We start from the raw sequence: 22,244 nt of genomic DNA on the forward strand, positions 1-22,244 counted from the left end.
AGTTCACAGCTCCCTCTAAATCGCATTAAGACCAGAGCTTAAACGTTAATTATGGAGGATGTGCATATTAATTTTCTGCTTCCTTCTCTCCGTAAGTAACGGGAATGCTTTTAAATGCCTTTTGCTTGGTTTCTTAGGGGCTTACTTGGTTTCTTAATATATTACAGGGCACTTCCTGCGCTGCTTACAGAAGCAAATTTCCCACTGCTAGTGGGAGCTTTCCCTGAGTAAGGTCAGCAGATTTGGTCCCAAGGGAGTGAACCGATCTTCGGGCTTAGCTACCCTGAAGATCCAGCAGAAAGCAAAACAGATATCATTCTTGTTTAAAATTTGCTACTATACTATATCCTTCTCAGCCACATCATCCAACACAAACAACTACGAAACGTTTTGCTGCAATAATCCTTTCAATTAAGGCTCCCATTACAGTGAAACAGCTGCTCACTACAATACATCATTGTCATGGAACTATTTATTTCCCAGCAAACATTTTTTTAGTTGTTAAGACAGATGCAATAAACCAGATCCACGGAAGTAGCAGAAAACAAAGCAGCAAGCAAAATCTGACCAGATAAATATCCTTGCACTGAAAAAGGGGTGCTTTCTATGAGGGCACAATTTCTTCTTCTGGGATGAAAAAAAAAAAAAAAGCCCACTGAATTTGAGGCACGTCTGGTGTCTCACTCTCAACATCACATCAATGAGCTACAACTGAAATAACAGCCCAAGCCCTCACACGTACATCATTAAAAAGAAAACACTCGAAAAACTTCTGTCCTCCCGCTGATCAGTGGTGTTTGCATGCGCCCTTAAAAGCCTTTTGGAATGCCTGCATGATAAATATTTGATGGGCAACCTCTTGCTTAATGACAGAATCAGGTGCTGCTGTCAGCGTGTAAAGCTAAACAAATCAGCACCTTGTTACTGCCTCCCGCTCCACGCATACATGCTCACGCCCTCCTGCATAAGCAGGAGCCTTAGCAGCCTGCTGAATGCTATTTATTTATTTTACTAACAAGTCCAACTCACATTAACTGTCACCAGAATATAAGCAGTAGTGACAAAAAGCATTATCATGAATAATTTAATCCAAGCTTTGTGAGTGCTGGAAAACGAGCAGTTTTCTTGCTGTAAACTCAGTCCCTCTGATTTCAACTCCAGGCAGCTTGCCTATGTTTCAGACAATAGTGATAGCAGGAGGAGGGGACACTCCTCTTCTACCTCCATGTTCCCAATGGCTTGAAAACATTCCTTGTCAACTGCACCTCTGATAGCAACCTGCAGTTAGTACTGCAGAAACCAAAGAAATTAAGAGAACCACCTTCAGGTCAGAAGCTGGAGATACGGTAAGGTGCCCTAGAGGAGCCAGACGCTAAGAACCAAGATCAGCTCTGTATTCCTGTTTCCCGGCAGAAGGTCCAAATCCAGCACTCACTCTTTGCCCATGAAGGCCAGACAGGTCCTCAGACTGATTGGGGATCTATACAACCTGCACAGATATTTGTCTAGATAGAGTTGATGATGCCAGGGCCTGTATCACTGCAGTACTAAATGATTTCTCAGAACAGTCAGAAATACAATCAGTAAACATTCAAGAATTTGCTATCTAGTTCTCCTTTTACTCTCAAAAGCTTCGTAAAAAAGCAGTTAATAAATAGCATCTATGCATCATGCCCTCCTGGCTTCTTGTTCATCCACTGAGCACCAAGGGATCATTTGAGGGTAGCTCATGAAAGGAACAAAGCAGTGGGAGCACAAAGCACTGCACTAGGTGATCAAGAAAAAAAACAAACATGTTAAAACACACAACTAACAAGGAGAAGGGAAGGCAGACCACTTCAAGAGAAGAAAAGAAAAAGACAAGGCCACAGTACTCATACAGTGGAGATTCTCTTTGAGGATCACTATGACATGAAAGTACAGTGCTGATCTACAAAAAGTAACACCAATCGAGATCTCCACCTGAGGCTTTCCAATTCCCTGGGGATTCAGCCTCTGGATTCAAATCCATTATAGACACAGGATCATCCACAAGAAGACAGGCTCAGTTCTGAAGTCTGATGAGAGAGGTCTTGACATCTACCAACTACTGTGCTCTAGAGCCAATATTATTTTCTGTCATAATATTCTCCAGTCCAAAGACGTACACGCTCTTTCGTGTGTGAAGGAGAAATATAGAATGGAAAAAAAAAAATATCCATGCTCAACACTCAATTTGAGGGATGCAGTAGGTCCCTCTCTTGCTGATCAGAACCTATTTGAAATAAAATGAGGTAGGATGAGAAGGGAAAACACAGAAGAAAAATAAATTATGTATGAATTTTAAAGAAATTATGTTTGCCTCAGTGGACAAATTTCTGGTATTACCAGAGAGTAATATGTAGCAAAAAGCTGGTGTCAAGGGCACTGCAAAGGGAAGTGGTGCTAATGCTATCACCCGCCTTGCGGGCTAATACAGTCCAGGGCTCGCTTCTTACTGCTTCTTCAGATATCATTTAGGTGACTGAAGTACTGTATGGTAGATTCACAACATGCCTTGAAGGCGTGACTGCCTTCAAACAAGGCTACAGCAACAGCAGCCGAGCAAATGGGAACATCTGCACTGCCTTTGAAAAACTACACAGTGCTTTTATTGAAATTCCTCTCACCTACAGGTTGGTCATAATAATAAAAACACATACCTAATAGTTTACTGGCTTTTTCTCCTCTTCCTTTATGACAACATAATGAAACACAGTTGTTTAACATACAATGGCATTAGAAATGAGAATAAGGAAGCCAAAAATGTGTTTTATATTCTTCCTACTCTTCTATTTTCCAAACCTAAACATAATCCTCTAGGACAGCCCCTCCTCTAACATAAATGAACTTAGAGTTCTTCTGACTTTTGAACTCTTGAACACAGTACTGATGACCACAGTAATGCTCCAAAGTCTTCCAAAAATTTCCATCATCTTAACCAAATCACCAGAAAGTTTCAAGTCTGCAATTGTTAATTGGGCCTAACGTAACATAAACCACTAACTCTCCCCAGACAACTCAAAACATAGACAAGAAACCTCTGCAAACCATCTGACTGTTACTGTTTATACACAGGTTTGCTGGAGACACTGACCACATGATTTGGGTAATGTGGGTTTAGAGGCACCAGCTGGGTCACCAATTCTACTTCCCACTATCACAGGTGACCAAAGGATATATTCTGGCTCATAAAAGGATCATATTCCACTTCAAAATGAGATGGGTCTTTATGCTCGCTGTTTTTATTAGAAGCTGGCACCTAGGAAACTCCTAATCTATGGCCCACCATGTATACACAGTCTCTGGATGGTGTGCCAGCATCTTCGTTTAACCCCAAAAGCCTTTGGCCTTCTCGAGCATCTCCCAATCCAAATCTAGAACAACAATTTCCCCTTGCAGAATGAAAATGTAGAAAAGTTACTTCAAGATATGAGATGTGCTATTTCTTTCTCACTCTTGTACATTAACATCTCTTGTACATTTACATCTTTCTTTGCTTCAGTCACCACATAGTCCTTCTTGGCACTTAGTCACCTTATCAAAACATTGTTTCGGTTGATTAGCAAAACCCAGTTTTAGAAAAGCCATTTTCATTTCACCTCTTTTTTTCCAGTTGCTTCAAGATATTTATTTTTTCTTCTCTTCCAAATGTATTCCAAAATTTGGAAAATACGAGTTCACAGGAGTTCATATGCAACATCATTTCCCCCTTTTTTTCAGGATTTGAGCTAATATTTTCATTCTTCAATCTAGGGTATCACACTCGCTTTCAGGAGGAAGATTTTTCAGCCTTTAAAACTTAAGCATTTGAAGTCCTTGGGTCTTACTTCTCCCTCACTTACAGTAGTTTTCCTTTTTCCAACCTCCTTCCCAGCAGCCGCTTTTGCCTTTGCCTCTGTGTTTAACACTACTGCCCTTATTCAAAACTGAAGCACACTCCTATTTAAAGTTTTGGCCATGCCTAGACAATATTTATTTCCTACTTCATCCCTATTGTATTACCAGCCACGCTTTTCATTATTTTGTATTCATATGGCTGAACACATTTTTATTCCTTGTGTCAGTTCCCTTTGCAGAGTTTAACTCAGCTTGACTTCTGGCAAATTCTATTTCATCCAAACACTTCTTGACCTCTAAGATGGTTTCCTTACAGATTATTCCCCTTTTGCTCATTCCTTGCAAACTCTCTGTTTATTCTTAATGTTCTTTGTGGGAGTGGTTGGTCAGCAAGTTAGGTCTGGAGTTCACCCCTAAAAGCCACCAGTGCTTAAGATGGGAGTTCTAGAAAGGTTGCTGCATTTTTAGCTAGAACATGTCACCACATTCAAATGCTTGAGCTCTTCAGTCACTATCGAGTTTCCCTAAACTTACTTCGCACTTGAGGTTAAGAAAACTTTAAAGACTGGTTTTTTTGTTAGCTTTGGATCATAAGAATAGTGATGACCAACTCTCTCTGACGTCCTTAGTCCCTCCAAAACCAATTTTAAAATATCACTGATTGTTCACAAGTCAATAGCTTTTTAAGAAGTTGTTTGCATTAGGCAAGATCTGGCTGTATGGTAATTTTGATCATTCATCCTCTAATTTAGAGCATCCCGTAACAATTCCGTGTTGATTTTCTCCTCTAGTACTATCTGAATCCAGTCAGATCTTATCACCCTCTTACCTTCTTCCTGCAATGTAATTTTGGCTTCTAAATGATTCTACTGTAGATGTAGATTCAACAATATTCCTCCTGTCTCTCTACAGTCTGCTTACTGATTTACAGAGCTAAGAAGCTATACCACTGTAATCATTTTTATTTCCGTTTGATCTCTGCATCGTACAGCTTTTGACAGAGCTCGATCAAGACATCTCAGCAGAATTGGCACAATGGAACTTTTGCTACCCAAAGGGTTGGTTCATGCCTGCTATGGGGTGGACAGGGCATGAGAAAGGGGCATCACTGGGATGGAGCCTCCGACCGAGCGCAGCAGCAGGGAGGTGAGTGCTGCATCTCACACTACCACATTCCTAAGAAGCCAGCCCGGCTGAAGCGCTGTCACAGCTACAGCGGACAGCAGAAGGGGGCTCAAGGAAACTGCCTCCTTGGTTAATATCTAAAACCTGAGCCTGCTTCCAAAATATTGCCCGAAAAAATAAGCTATAACATTTACAACCACGAATCAACTTCCATTACAAGTCTTTGCCACCGAAACGCCTCTGCGTTCAGAGCTGTACTTCAAACGTGGATCCTCGCCGAGATGTACGCAAATAGTCCACATCAAATTATGCCAATGAGCAAAAAAAAAAAAAAAAAGGACACACCCCTGCTTATCAAAATCAACACAGAAAGAACTGTGAGACTTTTCAATCATTTACATATGCAACACACCAAAAAAAACCAACACAATTTAACTCAGAGAAAGTCATGCTGCAGGACAAAGAGGAGAAAACAAGTTCTTGAAGTTTGGCATTCCTGGCATACTCAGTACCATCCTTTTTCCATCAAATTCTGTGGGCTGACAAAGCAGTATTTGGATTGCAGAACAACATAACACATATACAATCATATTCTACGGTCTGTGATGTTGCTGTTCGTGCATTCTTTTGTAAAATTCATTTTCATAATTTCATTATTTAATTCAATTTTAAACGTGCCACAAGGTCATTCTCAGTTTAAAATCCTTTCGCCTTCACATTAAGCCTACCTCAGATCCAGAATTTGAGAAAGTCTGCACATTCAGGACAGCATTCTCGTCAGCGCTCAACTTTACAGCTGGGCCTAAAAGCACACTTTCTGCCCTTGTCTCACCCTAACTCATGGCAGAAATTTCTCCTTAGGCTTTAGTAGTGTTAGGTGGGAGGACTGCTAGCTTATAGCAAACTCTCTTAATTTACAATATTGTTTCTAGATTAGATTCCCATTTCTTCACTTTCAACTTCCAGATACAACAATATAAAAGTTTTATTTTGCACATACTTCCTGGAAAGAAGAAAATTGACTAATTTTCAATTATTTTAACACAAAGGACAGGCTAGAAGAGTAACCTTCACAAGCTGTAAAAAGTAAAATTGATATTATTTAGGTGCTACATGTAGCTTAATGAATTAGGAAAAAAAAAAAAAGAAAGAATGTTTTTCAGAATTACTGCCAGGAACAAAAATTTCTGAGAGGTCTTATCCGTGCCTCTGAATTACTGTTCCAGGAAATAAATTTGCATTTACCTATACCTTGGAGTGAAAAGGGAGCTTTGTTTTGGCTCTACGTCTTTATTCACTGCTAGAGTTAAATTAAACATTGTTAATTAATGACATATTCAGTCTGAAGCTATCACCAGGGAAGGGGATAGGCTTGGAATTGACTTGAAACATTAAAGTAACTAAAGAAATAACTTCCAGATCAACCTAAACTGTTTTGGTTTTTTTCCTAAAACAAAAGTTATTCAATATCTAATGAAAAACATTGCTTTAACATAAGTTAAATAATAGAAAAACTAATGCAGCTATAAGCGTGCTCAGTTTTACAGTGAAAACAGTTTTCTGAATTTAAACTTGTGATAGCGGCAATCTCCTTTAAAATGGCTTTTTCCATTTAAATTAGTATTTCTACCAGCATCACCACCCCCCCAAAAAAAAAAAATCACACCAGTCTTACTGCAAGCACAGCATTTCAAAGCCCTCTGAAGAATTCTTGCCCTCTGTACCAAAAGCACTACCCTTTCTTTTCATTTGAATCTTTCCAAAGACCCGCGGTCATTGATAACCATACAAAAAAAGCCCGTATCAATTATTTAATGGCAAGTTACAATACATTTCTAGTTACCGTCTCCTTCTGGCCCCTGCATTCATTGCCCCAACTTCGGTTGGCTTCGATCAACATGCTGCTGAGTTTCTGCCACACCCAGGTCCAAAAACATTCACAGCGCTCACATAAAAAATGATAATGAAAATTGAGTGACACCACCTAATCAACCCCTTCACGGGGGTCCATGCTTACAATTTCTTCTGTGGAAGCCAAAATGTAAAACAGCCCAGGAACTGGACTCTTTTTTTCTCTGAATGGAATATCCCATTTGGGAACAGCATTAGAAGGCAGTGATAAAGGCACACGTATTATTTATCATACACAACAACGTAAGACAGATACAGGATTTCTGTACCCAACACTGTCAGCATAATGCTTCTTGTAAGTTCACTTTCACTTAGTTGGAGAGGTTTTTAATTCATTTCATAAGAAAATATTTTGAGAATAACACAGTATCATTAACAGAAATGTTTGCAGGCTTGTAAGATGCAAGAGGATTTCTGAAATTGGTTAATGTAAAGGTATTTCTTCGTTTTCACTCATCCATTGCTAAAACTTCCATGAATAAGTACTTCAGGATCTGGCCCACTGAATATAAATAACATGCTCCATTGTTCACTCCCAAAAGAATACTTATAATGTAAGTGGAGAAACCTAGCCGAGATGGAGTATTTTGAGCCAAAGGATGTTTATGTAGCAGCCTGGCAAGCCTCCATAGGAAAACACATGCCCAATCCAGCAGAAATCCCATTTTTAATTGCTGAAAAGCATTTTCCGAGTTATAAATAAATCTTCATACTAATGCTTTGGGCTTGTACAAAGAAACTCAGTAGTTCCAAAGACATCTTACAGAGTTCTCCCAACTCCTATAATCAGCATCTCTATTATTGCCGGGAGTACTTTCCATTGAGCACTTAAGGATAACAAGTAATAAATCATTTTCAAAAAAAAGGAATAAATCACCTTTGTGGTTACACAGGTAAAACCATAAAACCTGGATGAAACCTTTCTCAAAGGCATATAAACATATAGTAAGTCTAAAGAAAAAAAGGTCAAAACTCAAGTTGTACCACCCCAAACCATGAAGATTTTTCATTGAAATACATTTTATGTTTTAAACATGTTCTAAAAGATATCCCTTCCAAATGTAGCCAATTCACACATTTTAATTTATAGTGAGATTAGAACATAACTAGGTCTATGGCCTGTCAATGCTCATTCTGGCAGACATGACAGAAAACTGTTCTGAAGAAAGGGAGTGCAACATACAATTCGTCAATACTACTAAAAATCCAGTAAATACGTTGTGTATATATTTGAAGAAACAAAAACAGTAGTGATCTGAGCGGGACACAAGTGGTATGGAATAAGGGGTGGAATGTCCTGGTTTGAGGTAAAAAAACAGAATCGTTTTTCTTTTCAGTGATTTTACTTTTCAGCTAAGCCTCTTCTAACTAACTGCACTTTCTGAAATTAATGGCATATTCTTTAGATGGTGTCTGCTTCCAGAGTGATACGACCTGATGTTCATAGGGAATATCAAAGAATGGTACATAGAGACGCCCTTGCTTGGACTTATTCCCATAACAAGCAAGGTCAGCTCACTTCGTTATGTCCCCAGTTGGATGACTGGAAGAGGAAGAGCGTAGAGGGGTCACACCTGTGGGGAGCAGACAGGACAGGTAACCCAAACCTGACCAACGGGGTACTCCATCCCGTCTGCATCATGCTCAGTATAAAAGCTGAAGGATCAAAGGGGTCAAGCTCTCTCTTCAATGGATGGCGTCTGAGGAGGACTCTGTCTGTTCATCTGCCTTTGATCCCAATCCATGCGGTCCTGAATCCAGACCTGGAATCCAGTTCCCATTCGTCACTGAGTCCAGTCGGGGACTTTCCCAGCGTCTGCCAGTGACGTGACCGTTATCCTGGGAGCTCGATACGGGTTGTGTATATATTGTATATATTTAATTATTTTCTTATTATTATCTTTTCTTTTTATTATTTTATTGTTAATATTTCATGAAAGTAGTTCAGTTTCTTTTCAACTCATAAGCCTCTCTCATTTTCTCTCCTCTCCTCTGAAGGGAGATGCTCCCCCTTCTCTGAAGAGGAGAGAGGTTAAAGAGAGCATCTGTCATTCATTTTGGTGTCCAGCCCAGCCCAAACCACAGCACAGGTACAGCTTTTACCCATCCTGGCAGGGCTGAACAGGATTTCAGTCGTACACCGCAGATGCACAAAATGAGTACCTCTTATTTTGGCTGCACTTTCAGATGGTGAAACGAGGTGGGCTGTTACCCCCTATTTGGAGTAGTCCAACTACAATGCCCCCAAAATAATATACTAATAGTAGGTGACATAATTGTTATGAGATGCAAGTAAAAAACAGTCATGAACTCCAACTGCTTGAACTAAAAACATCTCCTTAGCCTGCAGCAGTAACAGACTTGTAAGCTTAAGATGCACCTCCGACTGAATTCCTGTTCAAACCAGGCAACAGAAACCGTGTGAGCAAGTCTTTCCAAAAATCAAAGTCTGTATTTCCAACCTACAAACTCATTCTTTATGCATATAATGTAAGAAAACCAGAACGCTTGAAAGCACCCAAGTTAGTTACGTGGTTTGTGTTTTCCATCAAATCCTATTAATAATGCTGCTGTGAAAATTGTTAGAACTGGCTTAAAAGGAAGAGACAAAAAAGTTTAAGGCTCTTTTTCACATTTTTGATACAGAGAAAGATATGTAAGATTGCAAACATCACCATTCCATAGTAATAGACATCAAAGACTACTCCAATGTATCTGTTAGTGAATCCATTAGGATGCTATAGTCTTTAAGTGTGTCATTCTTTGTGGATAGTCTTGTTATTACAGCTTTTAGTATGACATTTGCCATCAGTAGGACATGAAGGGGGAGACGAATTTTGTTAAATGTTTTTTTAAACTTATATCTTGAAATCAGTGATTTGGCTTGTTCGGGGTTTTTTAAAGTTTTTTTCAAGCGATTTCTGCATATACACTTTGGGCAGCCATTCATTTGCAAGGAACGTTCAGAAAAATCTTGAAAAACTAAAACTGAAGCTCTTTCAGAGCAGAACATCTAGTAATACAGAAAGTACTTTTTTTTTAATTTTTTTTTTTTTTACTCCAAACCACTCAGCCATGAAGTTTTCAGTGCAAGAATTTACAATTAAGAGGTTAACAATCTTTTTTCTATTTCATGAGAATCACATTACAATATTCACTTAAACTCCTTATTTTGTTCAGAAGTCTTAATACCATGCAATGTAGATGAAGTCTAAAATTATGCAACTAATTTAAGATTTTTGGACTCAGTGGAAGCTTAAATGATCAACTCTGAGCAGCATCATGAGGAGACTACTTCTATGCAGTAAATATATAGGTTTACCCAACTCATAACTTGAACATTTAAATTAGATGTCTGAAGTCAGATGTCTAATGAAATTCCAGAAAACTAGTACACCTGAGCATAAAAAGATTGCTAATAAAACAGATGCATTATAGAACTGATAAGTATACATAGGAGCGTTGTTCACATAGGGAAATCAAAATAATGTTTGTATACAAATTTTTGCCATATTCATTTGGATCAATACTCCCCTTGAACCCTCTTCAGATATATTTGGGGATCCAAATTTGTCACTGCAACCCCTCTGCATCTTGCAGTTCTGTGCAGATTATTCCAAATCACAAGCCCTTTCATATCTGCAAAACAAACTCCACTGTTGCATTTCTTTACCATGGTTTCAGCCGTACTCAAAATAATGCTCCATTAACAATTATTATGATTTGGATATTGTTCATCAGTTTATCAATCTACACATTTTTAAAACACCATTTTTACTGATCTGAGTGCTGTGTAAGTTCATTTTTTCAAAACAGAAGAGACTCAAGTTTTGTGATGCTGATCAGTATCTTAATTCAGAAGCAATCCCATTCTTTTGGCCACTAACATAAGCAGAGCCAGCAAAATCTAGTCCACATGTGAAATTAAGTGATTCGCCCCACCTCGGGGGTTTTTTATTTACGTGGTGACTGGCTACAGAGTTTTATTAATCAGACATTATGAAATGAAATAAAGGAAAGTTAACAAAACTAACTAAATGCAAACTCATGTCTGTTACCAAAAAAAAAGTCACATAAAAAAGTTATTTAGTAACGCTAAATGAACCACTGGCCCAGGACAGGGCAAATACATGTAGTCATGCTTTATTATTTCTATAACAACAGCATGTACAAGCATTTATTAAGGACAAGGACATAATTACAATAGACATTAGACACAAAGAAAAAATATCACTAATATAACAATCTCCCCATTAAAGACGTTAGAAACTAGGCTATTGCACACTTTGCTGCCTATTTGTCGTCTCCAGAGAACTAGGTAACCAATCAGTTGCTGATTTAAAGAAAATTCATATAGAAAATCACTGCCAAACTCACACACCTTTACAACACGTGCAAAGAAGAGGTATCTGCCTCAAAAGCAGTTCCCATCAGCAATCCTTGAAAAATTTCTCTAGTCGGGTTTTAAATTACTCCTGTAGACAAGAAACGCTATTTGCAATGAATTTTTTTTCCCCACAGTTGTTTCATGCAGAGTAGCACATTTTGCTGCTTAATCAGCCTCGTAATCCCCGATTTCAAGGATTATGAATATTAGACAGAGATGAGCAAGAGAGTTACCAAATACTTTTTTCAGCTGCACATAGATGCGCATGGATATATTTTCCCTTATTCGGACAGCTTCACGGACAAAGAAGTAATTTTCCAACAATACATTCAGCTAAATCTTAAATAACTCAGCATTTCAGCTCTAACTGAAGAAGATGTGTCCTATACTTTAGAAGTGGTTGGTATTTTCACATGGCAGGTCGTATCTTAAAACAAATCTACTGAACATATGCAGAGACTGGAGACTGTGCCTTATTTCCATGATTAAGGATTAATATTACTTTATCTTATTAAGTACGTTTTAAAAGAAGATTAAATATATAAGGGGAGGAAAAAAAAGAAAATAATTTACTTATTAAACTTTAAACACCATCTGAAGTATTTCAGCAAGTATAATATCTTTTCCCCACAGTGTTTCTACCCTTTTATGTTTCTGTCGAAATTAAAATTAATCTAGGCTGACGTGGTCCATTCCAGACTAATTTCCAATTCTATAGGCTGGAAAACCCTTAAGCTTGGTGGAGAAAAGTTGCCCAAGTTCAGTAACTGGAAAGTGCAAGGAGATAAACCGGGGAAATAGATTCGGTGGAGAGAAGTTGCAGAAGTTCCGTAACTAGAAAGCGCAAGGTGATAAACTGGGAAAATAGATGGAAGAGCAAGAAATAAGAATGTTGGTCAGAGATTGTGACCGGGGACCTGAGTGAGCCAGGAGGAGATGACGAAAGAAAAGCTTAGTGGAAGGAGACCAGAAAACTCAAAAGAATAAAAAGTAAATCAAAGAATCAAAGGAAGGAAGATTTCGGGAAAAAATGATGACTCGAATAAAACAGAAATAGAAGATAAGACTCAAAAATGTTATTTAAGTGACAGAAATGAAAGTAAATAAAAGACAAGTAAAATATAGAGCCACATAGTGGGTTTTGTTGTTTGTTTGTTTGTTTTTAAATAAAGTTTGTTTTATTTAACTTTTGACTCTGATTTACTGGTGGTTTGGCTGGTTTTAGCTTAAATACTTGTAGATTTCCCCCTTTTCTTTTTTCCATTGCCTGGACACAAAAAATAAATATCCCTCAACACTTTCTAGAAAGATGCACATACACACAATTTAAAAAGGTGACAGAAACAGTAAGCCAAAGTGGTTACACTCAGAAATATTTAATTTCTATAAGAAATTAATTCTCATGAACACATGATAATATGAAATTCAGGAGAAGCGTAATGCAATACGACACACGATATGGGGAAACTACCCGAAGTTGTAAGAAAGCATTTTCCTCTGAAGAACGATTGCTGCCATCAGTGATGCAAATTAGATGATTTAAGTGTCTAGCTAATCACACAGGAATTAGTCTTAATCAAATAGACGTTTTTAGACGCTAAAAGGAGAGAATTAGGATGTCTCTCCACTGTCGCTCTCGACATCTAGAAAATGGCTCTGTTTATCCCGTCAATCACTTTTCCTGGCACAGAAGGGGCAGCAAAAATAAAACACACTAAAACAACCAGGGTAATTGTGTATTTGGGACGCTGCACCCAGATTCCCAATGAGTGCTTCCCTCTCTGCTGCCACCTCCAGCACTTTTAAGAGAATCTTTAACTCACACCTGGGCATTTATTGATGTTTCATTCTCACACTGTCCTTTTAATTCTCCCCTACAAAAATGACTGACAGCCTTACCTAGAGTGGGATTTCCTACCTTTTATGCTTACTATATTTATTGTTCAGCTCTGTTTTTGCTGGCTTCACTGGATCCTTACACGGTCAACGCAAACTAAGCCCACGCAATTGGCATGGATCCCCACCAAAAGACAGTGTGTTAGTGTCTTAGACTGACAGAAACTGGGTGAAAAATGGTGAGGGGAAGTAGAAGAGCCTGGAGAGACACGATATAAATGTAGGAATTAAGGCATGAAATACAAATGCTAATCAGATCTTTTCCACTTCTGTACTGTAATACTTTGTGAAGATGGCTTCTTCACCAAGGGATGAGAGATTTGAAACTCTATAGCTAAAAGCCCAGAGCTCAAAATCACCCTAATTCTCACTCAATTCCTTACCATGTTTTATAACTCTGTCAAGTTACTTTGATTGCATTCACAAAGACTCCAAGTTTGGTATAATTCAAATCTGTCCCACTCTAAGCAATTTTTGGAAACCTGACTTTGACCTGTTTATAACTCATATTGTATTTATTAATGACATTTTGCAATAACACTGCCTTTGCACCATCCTTTGTGCTTCTTTTCCTTTAGCTTAGGTGTCAAGATTGTGTAGTAGCACCATGGGTATCTCTGTCACTTGATACTACTATAATCACACCAAATAATTATAAAGCAAAATGAAAAAAGAATGCAAAGTGGATTAATTCAGTGCAGGTTCTATACTAAATGAACCTAGCCTGTGAAATGCAGTGTGGCAAGATACCGTTTTGGTAAGCCCTTCAAAGATTCTAAAAATGGATCGGCATCTATCCTAGCTAAAATAAAAGCAAAACAGTGAGTCGTCATAATTAGGACAGGTCAGGATACGCTTTCCACAACACAACTGTAACTCTGCCTTGCTTCTCCCTGCTAGAACCTGGAGTACAAAGTTCTCCTCTTTATACAGCTTGCCTTATACGCAGACTGGGTGAAAATCTACATCAACAGAAACCTCATGCACAAACAGATGAAACAAGAGGGTTTTCTTTAGTTTTGTTTCCTTCCCTCCTCAAACTAATGGTTAATGGAAAACACCAGTAAAAACTGGTACAACAAAAGTTGTACGTCGACTTGTAGAAACTGCTTGGTACTGTCACTATGTGGCATGCAGTAATGAAGAGTTCACCAGACGATTCTGAAAGTCCTGCCTCCTCTCTTCATCCTCTCAGTAAAGACAAAAAAGGATGACAGCCTGAGAGGTCACCCTAAATAAGAACCTTAGACTCTCCACAAACTCTTCTCGGAGAATTCAAGAAAAGTTTAATACATTTCTTTTCTCAGGGGATGTACCAATGGCCATAACTATAGGCAGGACACAGAAATGGATATTTAGAAGGAGACCTGTCTACAAACCTTTTGACATTATGTCATTCTACAGCTAACGCACTGAAAACTACATGTTTGGTGTCAACCTGTTGCTCAGCCAAATCACAGCGAGTCCTTCAGGTAAGAAAGAGTATCAGTTTCTGTTAACCACTGTTTAGACATCAGACTTGGGATTGAAGAAGAACCTGAAATATCTACAAGCTCTTCTAAGGAAATAGGAAAATATGTAAATTGAGAAGTAAATCCAAATTGCTATGAAACTACCCTGGCAGAACAAAGTCAAGATTAAGATTGCCTGGGAAACCACAAAAAGTGTCAAAATCTTTGGGTAAGAACTTCATAGAGGCCATGTAAACTCAGGTGTCACTATACTCAGCGTCTAGATTTTCCAATGCTTTTATTTAGGGAACTACGTTGATTAAAATGGCCTGAATTCCCATCAGCCTTGACAATGGATTTGTCAGGAGAAGAATTATGCCAAAGTCAGCAGCAGATAAGGCAGTATAACTTCAGGACCTCTTTAAATGCCTCCTTTTTGTTAGTAGTGTCATGGAACCAGCTTACTTTCTAAAGGATACTCTTCACACTGTTGTCATCAGAAAAGATGAGAGATGAGTCCATTTGACTTTAGCATTGTGTGATATTATTTTTTTATACTGGTCTGAAGGAGAATCAGGTAAGCAGGAAGAAGAATGATTCAAGCACCATTAGTGCTTTGAAATGCAGACATTGGCAATCTCATCCAACAGGCCACTATTAGGTGACAAAACACACCTCAGATAATCTGTGATTGCATCCTCACTGCAAATTCCACCAACAGATCACAAACCCTTAAAGTTTTGATATTGTTATACAGCCATTTCTGCTGACTTTCAAGGACCCACTCCTTTACACAGACAACAGGCCCCTTACATACACCAAGACTGTAATACTTCTGAAATGGTTTCCATCTTTATAGGTCTGCATAATTGTTTTCATATTTTAAATTGTAAAAGTTGGACTGGTATGTGATACATAGATGCTTGAATGCCTGATGTAGATAGTTATTCGTCATCTCTAGCAGTAAGCTTTTTTAGTCATTTTTCCTAAGGCAGTTGTATAAAGTTGGGATGACAGTGATGATTAATTAAGTGCCTACAATACAGTTGGATGAAAAATCTGAGACAAAATTTAATTCTCAAAAGTAATTACAAATCCAGATCTGGGGCACAGTCTATGATAGGATGGCTTTGGGCAGGGAGGGAGGCAGGGGTGCGTTCTGAAAGCTCATTTTTCACCCAGACCACGTCAGTATTCCAGGAGAAATAATGACATCAAAAGGTTCCCCCGTTACCACTATCAGACAGCCCTGCTGCACCTTGGGGCAAGAATGGCATCATGGCTGGAAGCCCTTCAGCACCAAAGGCAGCATATAGTGCAATGAATCTCAGTATGGATTACAAGTTAGGTGACTTAATGAGGGGAAAATGCTCAGGACCTCACCTTCTACTACACAAAAGCTTTGGCATGTACTGTGCCCACCACACATTCTGAAGAATGAAGCAACGAACATCTTACCTTGCATCGTTGTTTTTGTGGGTTCTGAAAACAGAGGAATGAGCAGGAGGTAGATGAGGTAGACAAAGGAGAGCCCATTGTAACGGAAAGCACAGGCTGCAACGAGAGAAAAGAAAAAGAACACATTGCTTAATCAGCCTGGGATAATCAAGTTCAATAGCGCAAAGCATTTCCCATTTGAGTTTCCTGTTTACCTTACCAACTTTTCACCACTTATTTAAACCATTTCTACGCAGGTATTCAAGTTTATGCTTAAAATAAATAATAAAATGAAATACCCTTCTGAAGTATTTTCACAGTAATATATATTTTAATTTTAGCAAAAGATGCATCCAAGCTACAAAGACTTTGTCCAGAATGATGGACAAGTTAGTTGTTACCTAAACTTTTTACTTTCCTCATACATAAACTCATGAAACCATTACCAACAAAAATATATAGGGATGCATAAATCAATATTTAGTGTCTCTCTTTAAGAAGTTACATACGAGTTCATTACATTACAATTGAGGATTATCAGTAAATAATTAAGAAAAATGATGATGCATATTTAGATGCCAAATTACAGCATGCCTAATATCACCAGTTACCCTTAAAATAGCAATGTCTTTAAATTACCACAGAGGCCCTTGCATTTTACTATCACCCATTTGTTTGCTCTTACAACATTTTTCTAGTGCAAAGATTGTGAACTAAAAATGAAAAAGGGCTTCACAGCAACTTGCAACTGGTGTTACACAGGTTTTTCTAAGAAATGGAACTACTCTACTAGCTTTGTCTAACATTTCCTTTTCTATTTTAAAAATTTAGCGTAAGTGTATTTTCCTGAAAGTATCCAGGTCAGACAGCCATTACAACAAGCACCAATATTGCTACAACCAAGGTGCATTTTTTCCAAAGAATGTCACGGATATTCTGTGCTGGAAGAGGAGTCTACGGACTTCCATACAAAAAGGATAAAAACAACAAAAAATGACAAAGTAATCTGTAATTCCACTGTGCAGCAGATGTTGAAATATTCTAAGACCTACCACAGTCAACCATTCGCGTGAGAAAGCCAACTCCAGAGGAGTCAGGAGATGAATTAATCTCTACATTTATTTACTCATGGAATGTAACTAGTATCAATTAAGTCTTCTCAGCTATATCTAAAACAATTTGGTTTTGGAGGACAGATACAGTCTTAGTCCTGCCAGAAACATGTATTGCGAAAGAAAACAAGTTTCTCCACTCACCACTTTGGGAAATTTCATGGAGACTATACTGGCAGTGAGTTAACAACTTAAGCATTAATTGGTCCTCATCCTCATCACATCTGTCCATTTTAGTTATAAATACAAAACAGAGAAGTCTATTAACAAACAAAACCACACAATAGCTATAATTTTTGTTCCCCAAACTAACCAATGCTTTGAACAACTCATTAAATTTCCTTAATTACCCTGATATAAAGACTCAGGATTTATGCTCCACGTCTGCAGCTTAGCCAAGAAATGTGTGAACTTTATGGGTGAGTCTGGCAAGAAGGAAGGACAAGAAGCATCTATGCTCTACTTCTAAACTGATATGATTCTGCAAACAGCCTTCAAAAAAAATCTGCCAAGAACTAAGAAAGCCATCGAATCTCGACAGAGGGTTTTCAGCGTGAAATCCAGAAAGCTTAAGAACAGCTTCCCAGAATTTAAACTCAGATTGCTCCTTAAGCTCCCTTTATAGCCACAGTTTTTAAAGGCCATCCAAAGATTTACACATATACTTCAAACCAAGAAAAAATGCAAGATAACATAAATAGGACCTATCCCACTGGGAATTGGGTAAGCAATTATCAGAGGTTTAAAGCGAATGTACTTGAGAAGAGGGAGTCAGCCCTGCTATTACGCGCCTACTCTCTGGGTGCTCTGCAGAGGAGCACAGGATGTGCGATGGCCATTAGTGGCCTTCTTGGAATGAATGGCAAAGAGGACACTCCAGAGATCAGGACAAATCCATAAATCAACCTTTTTGAAAGTTTAATTTGGGATGGAAAGAAGTTCTTTGGCATTCATAGAAAAAGGTATGATAGTGGTTCAAGGCTGATGTAAAGCCTGAAGGCTTTTCTACTTCAAGGGGAAGGATCAATGTTCTCAGTCATTCTGGTGTCAGAATAATACTATTAGCAGATAATACTATTATCCAGTTATTACAGGGATCATGTCAACCAGCTTTTAATCATGTTAAACAGCTTACTTGATTTCAGTGCAATATTATACACATTTACTTCTTCAGAATTGACCTTGCTACACTTGTTGTAGAGCACCTAGCACCGTTTTCTCAGTAGAAAGATAGAAAACAGCAACTGTGTCCTTTAGATATCCTCCTTTACTATCCGCATGTCAACAAGTGCCTCACTAACAAGTCCACGTCAAATATTTGGAACCCCTATTTATATCGAAGCGTCCTCCAGCAAACTAGTAACCTCAGCTAGACATTTCCTGTAAAACCTACGTTTATTTAAGCAGTTCCAAGAGCACCAGCAATACGTTTCTCAGAATTAATAAATTATAAACCCCAAAACTTAGCTGAAACATTTTTACTATTCTCTACTGCAACGATTTCACTGTTTTCATTTTGTGTTTATCTCCATTCATCTAGTACATTTTGCTGAAGAGATCAGTGCCTTACCAATCTAATCTGCCAGAGCAAAGAGCCATGACTGAACATATTTTTAGCAAGATAAAAGATTAGAAAACAGCAGCTGCACTGTATTTACATATTTACACTGCACTGCAACATTAGTTGTCAATGCATATATTCCTAAATTCTGATACTCAAGACTATCTAGAACAAGTTGCTGGGCATAAAATCAGCTTCAGTTTGTCACTGGTACGACGACAAAGGATTATCCAAAAGAGCAAATGAACCCATCCTCTGCACTCCCTCCGGCACTCACAAAGGTCTCCTTTTGCAACGGCAGCTGTACACAGATGTCCATCACAGTGGAAAGTCCCAGTCAAGGTCAACGGAATTTCATCAACAGAAAAAGCACATATACAAATGAATTTTTTGGCAAACCAGGTGGTATAGAAGTTTCTGGATATTTGGGTTACCTTGGTCAGTTTGAACTGTCAAAATTAATGTAATTTTAGCATTTCAGGCTTGTTATCTCTTCTCGAAATTGTCTAATTGATTAGCGAAATTAATTTCGGAGGAATTACTCTTGAACTATATTTACCTCAAAATTTACTGCTTTCTATTTCTAGACCTGAGGAGACTGTGTTCTCAAAAACGCTTTTTTTCTCTCCACAACTTCATAAACTGGACTATTAACAGAGATAACTTCTTCATACAAACCTTCCCTTATATATATATATTATTTTTTTTTTATATAAAGTCCTGCAGAAATATAAAAATATTTTGAAGACATTTGTAAAAAAGAAGTGCTTCCTAAGCTTGAAAGTGTTAATTTTATTAGTATCCAGGAAACCCTTCAGTTTCTTAGTTTCAGAAGTATGGGTTTGCCTAAAATGAACACTAAACAAAAAGCTTAAATAGGTAAATATACTATACAATGCAAAGTCCAGCTACACTTCCTTCTCTTCAGTCTTTTCTTTAAGCCACATTTCTCACCATGTTTTCTAACAGTCTCTGGTAACAAAACTCCAGAAATTATTTTTTCATTCTCTGAAGCGCTGCTGCTGTTCAGAGTCCAAGGATAGCAGTAACACACAATTGTGAAAAGACACAAAACCAAAGCCATCGATATACAGCATATTAGTATATTAAAAGCAAACTTAGCTTTTTTATAATCAGCTGAAGTTCTTTAGGGCACCTTCCCTTGTGTGGCAAGAAAAGAGTGCTTTGTAACATATAAGACTGACTTCTCATTCATAAGCGATTATTTGAAATATTTCTCTTTTAACGCATAGCGTGCTAAAAAGATACTACCTTTAAAGACAGGATCAGAATGTCATCTAAGAAAAAGTTATGATAATTTCATACATTTCTATGCCACAGCAGTCAGAAAGAAATATATATAGTGAAAAGAGTAACATGCAGATATATCGAATTTTCACAAAAGACTAACATGCAGGTTATTTGTAGCAAAAATTGATAGCTGTACAATGTTTCATCTTTCTGGCATCCAGTCATTTGTTCAAACAAATTAAAAATTACAGTCACAGATGATAACTGATGTTTTTCTTTCACCATGTCAGTGAGTGTATTCATAATTCACTAATCCTGCTACACGAAAAACATATCTTAAAAAAAAAAAAAAAGAACATGCATAAAGAAAAAAATCTCTAAAGCCTGCTCTGCTGACATATTCTGGGACTAACAGAGAACAGAAATCAGCTCTGAACACTTACATCTTGAAAGGAAGAACACACATTCTGAAATATTTTTACAAGATTCGTTAGGAAGTGAGTGCAATGATTACTCATACAGGTAAAACTACTCAGGTAAGAGGATTAATTTTATTATAATACAAAATCTTTCCTATTATGCTACAATCACGAGAGCAAATAATTGCATATAAAGCCTTAAAAGAAGTCCCCTATGCTGAGTAGTGTTCTTAATATATTGATCCCTAATTTCTATTAGAGGATCAGAATATTTTAGGTTTAAGAACAGCTCCTTAGACAGCCTTACACAAGAACTGAGATTTTTTCTTTTTGAAATTAAGAAGAACTGACACTACACCTGGGAACTTACAGATTGCTAATATTTTAAGGGCTGCTTGTATATTTTTTGGCATAGTCAATAAAAATAGTCAATATTTCAGCACTAAAAGAGGACATTTATTATTGTATGTTGCTTTTTTCTAAATTTAAAAAAAAAAAACTGAAACGTGCATTTCACTGAGATTTCACAAACTTATTGTCTAAAACTCTGTGAAAAGGACATACTCTTAAGTGAGATACCTTTCAAAATTATGTTTCCTTTTCCTATATCAGACAATACACTTTTAATTGCCCCAGACTGCAGTATATACATGATCTGTACACATGCATTCAAAAAAAGAAAAAAAAAAAAAAAAGGGACTCCCGGACAGTCCACGATTTATGGCTTCTTAAGGAACACAACTGATGTCTGCTTACACTATTTTAGTTTGAACCATATCTTTAACACAGAACCAGAAAAAAAAATTTCAATTTTTTATTACAATAAAGTTGAAAAATTAAATTCATTCTTAATATAGATATGTACAGTATGCACCATAAAAAACTGAAACGGAGTCTTAAAAAAAAAAAAAAACAGAAAATTGTAAATCACGTGACATTGTGTAACCTTGTCCCTCTAGATTTTATTTTTCATTATTATATGGTAGCCAAACAAGAATGCTTTTGAACTTGAAGAAATCTACTACTGCTTCTTAGACTCACCCCAAAGTTTTCACATGTGGATACTGGGGTTTTCCAACACCAGAATTCTACTGCTGCTACATGTTATTATTTCATATTTATAACAACAGTTCTTTCCTTTCTTCTACCTAAAGAAGATAATTTGTATAGAATTTTTATTTTACCTGTTAAATAAGAAATACTGGAGGCCAAAGTGGGTGGTGATAGAGGAATTTGCACTGAGCTTGATCTTGGAAAGGAGAGGGAAAAAAATAGCCTCATAAAAGATGTGTTTAGTTTAATTCTACAAAAATTTTAAGAGGTATTTAATCCAGAAGTGGAAACTACCTGTTCAAAAAAAATAAGTCTTTAAGAGTGCAGGCATAGTACCAAAGGGCTACTGATTTCTTGTTTGTAACCTAGAATTGTGTCAAAAGCCACAACAACAGAAAATATGAAGGACAGGTGAAGACAGAATTAGCCACCCGCTTGCTATTTCTGAATTTATTTCACTAAAAAGGCACTGTCATTATTCTTAACAGAATCACGTATTGCTTGCTATACCCTTTTCTGTTCAACAACTATGTAAAAACAGGTTTTTCTACGTATTTCTACTGTAGGTTTGAGAATTTTATACATCATTCTTAGCATTATCCTCTCCAGACTCTGTTCATGCTAATGCATTAGCATGAGAACGAACTGATTCAGTCAACTACAATGAAGTCACGTGTCTGCTACCTCCTGCAGGATATGGCATAGTGTTTGCATCCTATTTTAACAACTTTACAGCTTCAAAATTACTAAGAACGCTACGCTAGAACATTCAGTATTGCTACC

General features: G+C 37.5%; 1 protein-coding gene across 7 annotated transcripts in view; it reads right to left on the bottom strand.

The window, feature by feature from the left end:
• Positions 1-22,244, bottom strand: part of PIEZO2 (piezo type mechanosensitive ion channel component 2) — a 320,464-nt gene that overhangs the window by 244,700 nt on the left and 53,520 nt on the right. For all 7 annotated transcript variants that reach the window (XM_054192479.1, XM_054192473.1, XM_054192475.1 and 4 more), the window contains exon 2: positions 16,087-16,182. In XM_054192479.1, coding sequence (XP_054048454.1) covers positions 16,087-16,182 — 96 coding nt within the window. The remainder of the gene's footprint in view (positions 1-16,086; positions 16,183-22,244) is intronic.

This window comes from Rissa tridactyla, chromosome 2 (assembly GCF_028500815.1).
Source record: "Rissa tridactyla isolate bRisTri1 chromosome 2, bRisTri1.patW.cur.20221130, whole genome shotgun sequence".
Lineage (NCBI taxonomy): Eukaryota > Metazoa > Chordata > Aves > Charadriiformes > Laridae > Rissa > Rissa tridactyla.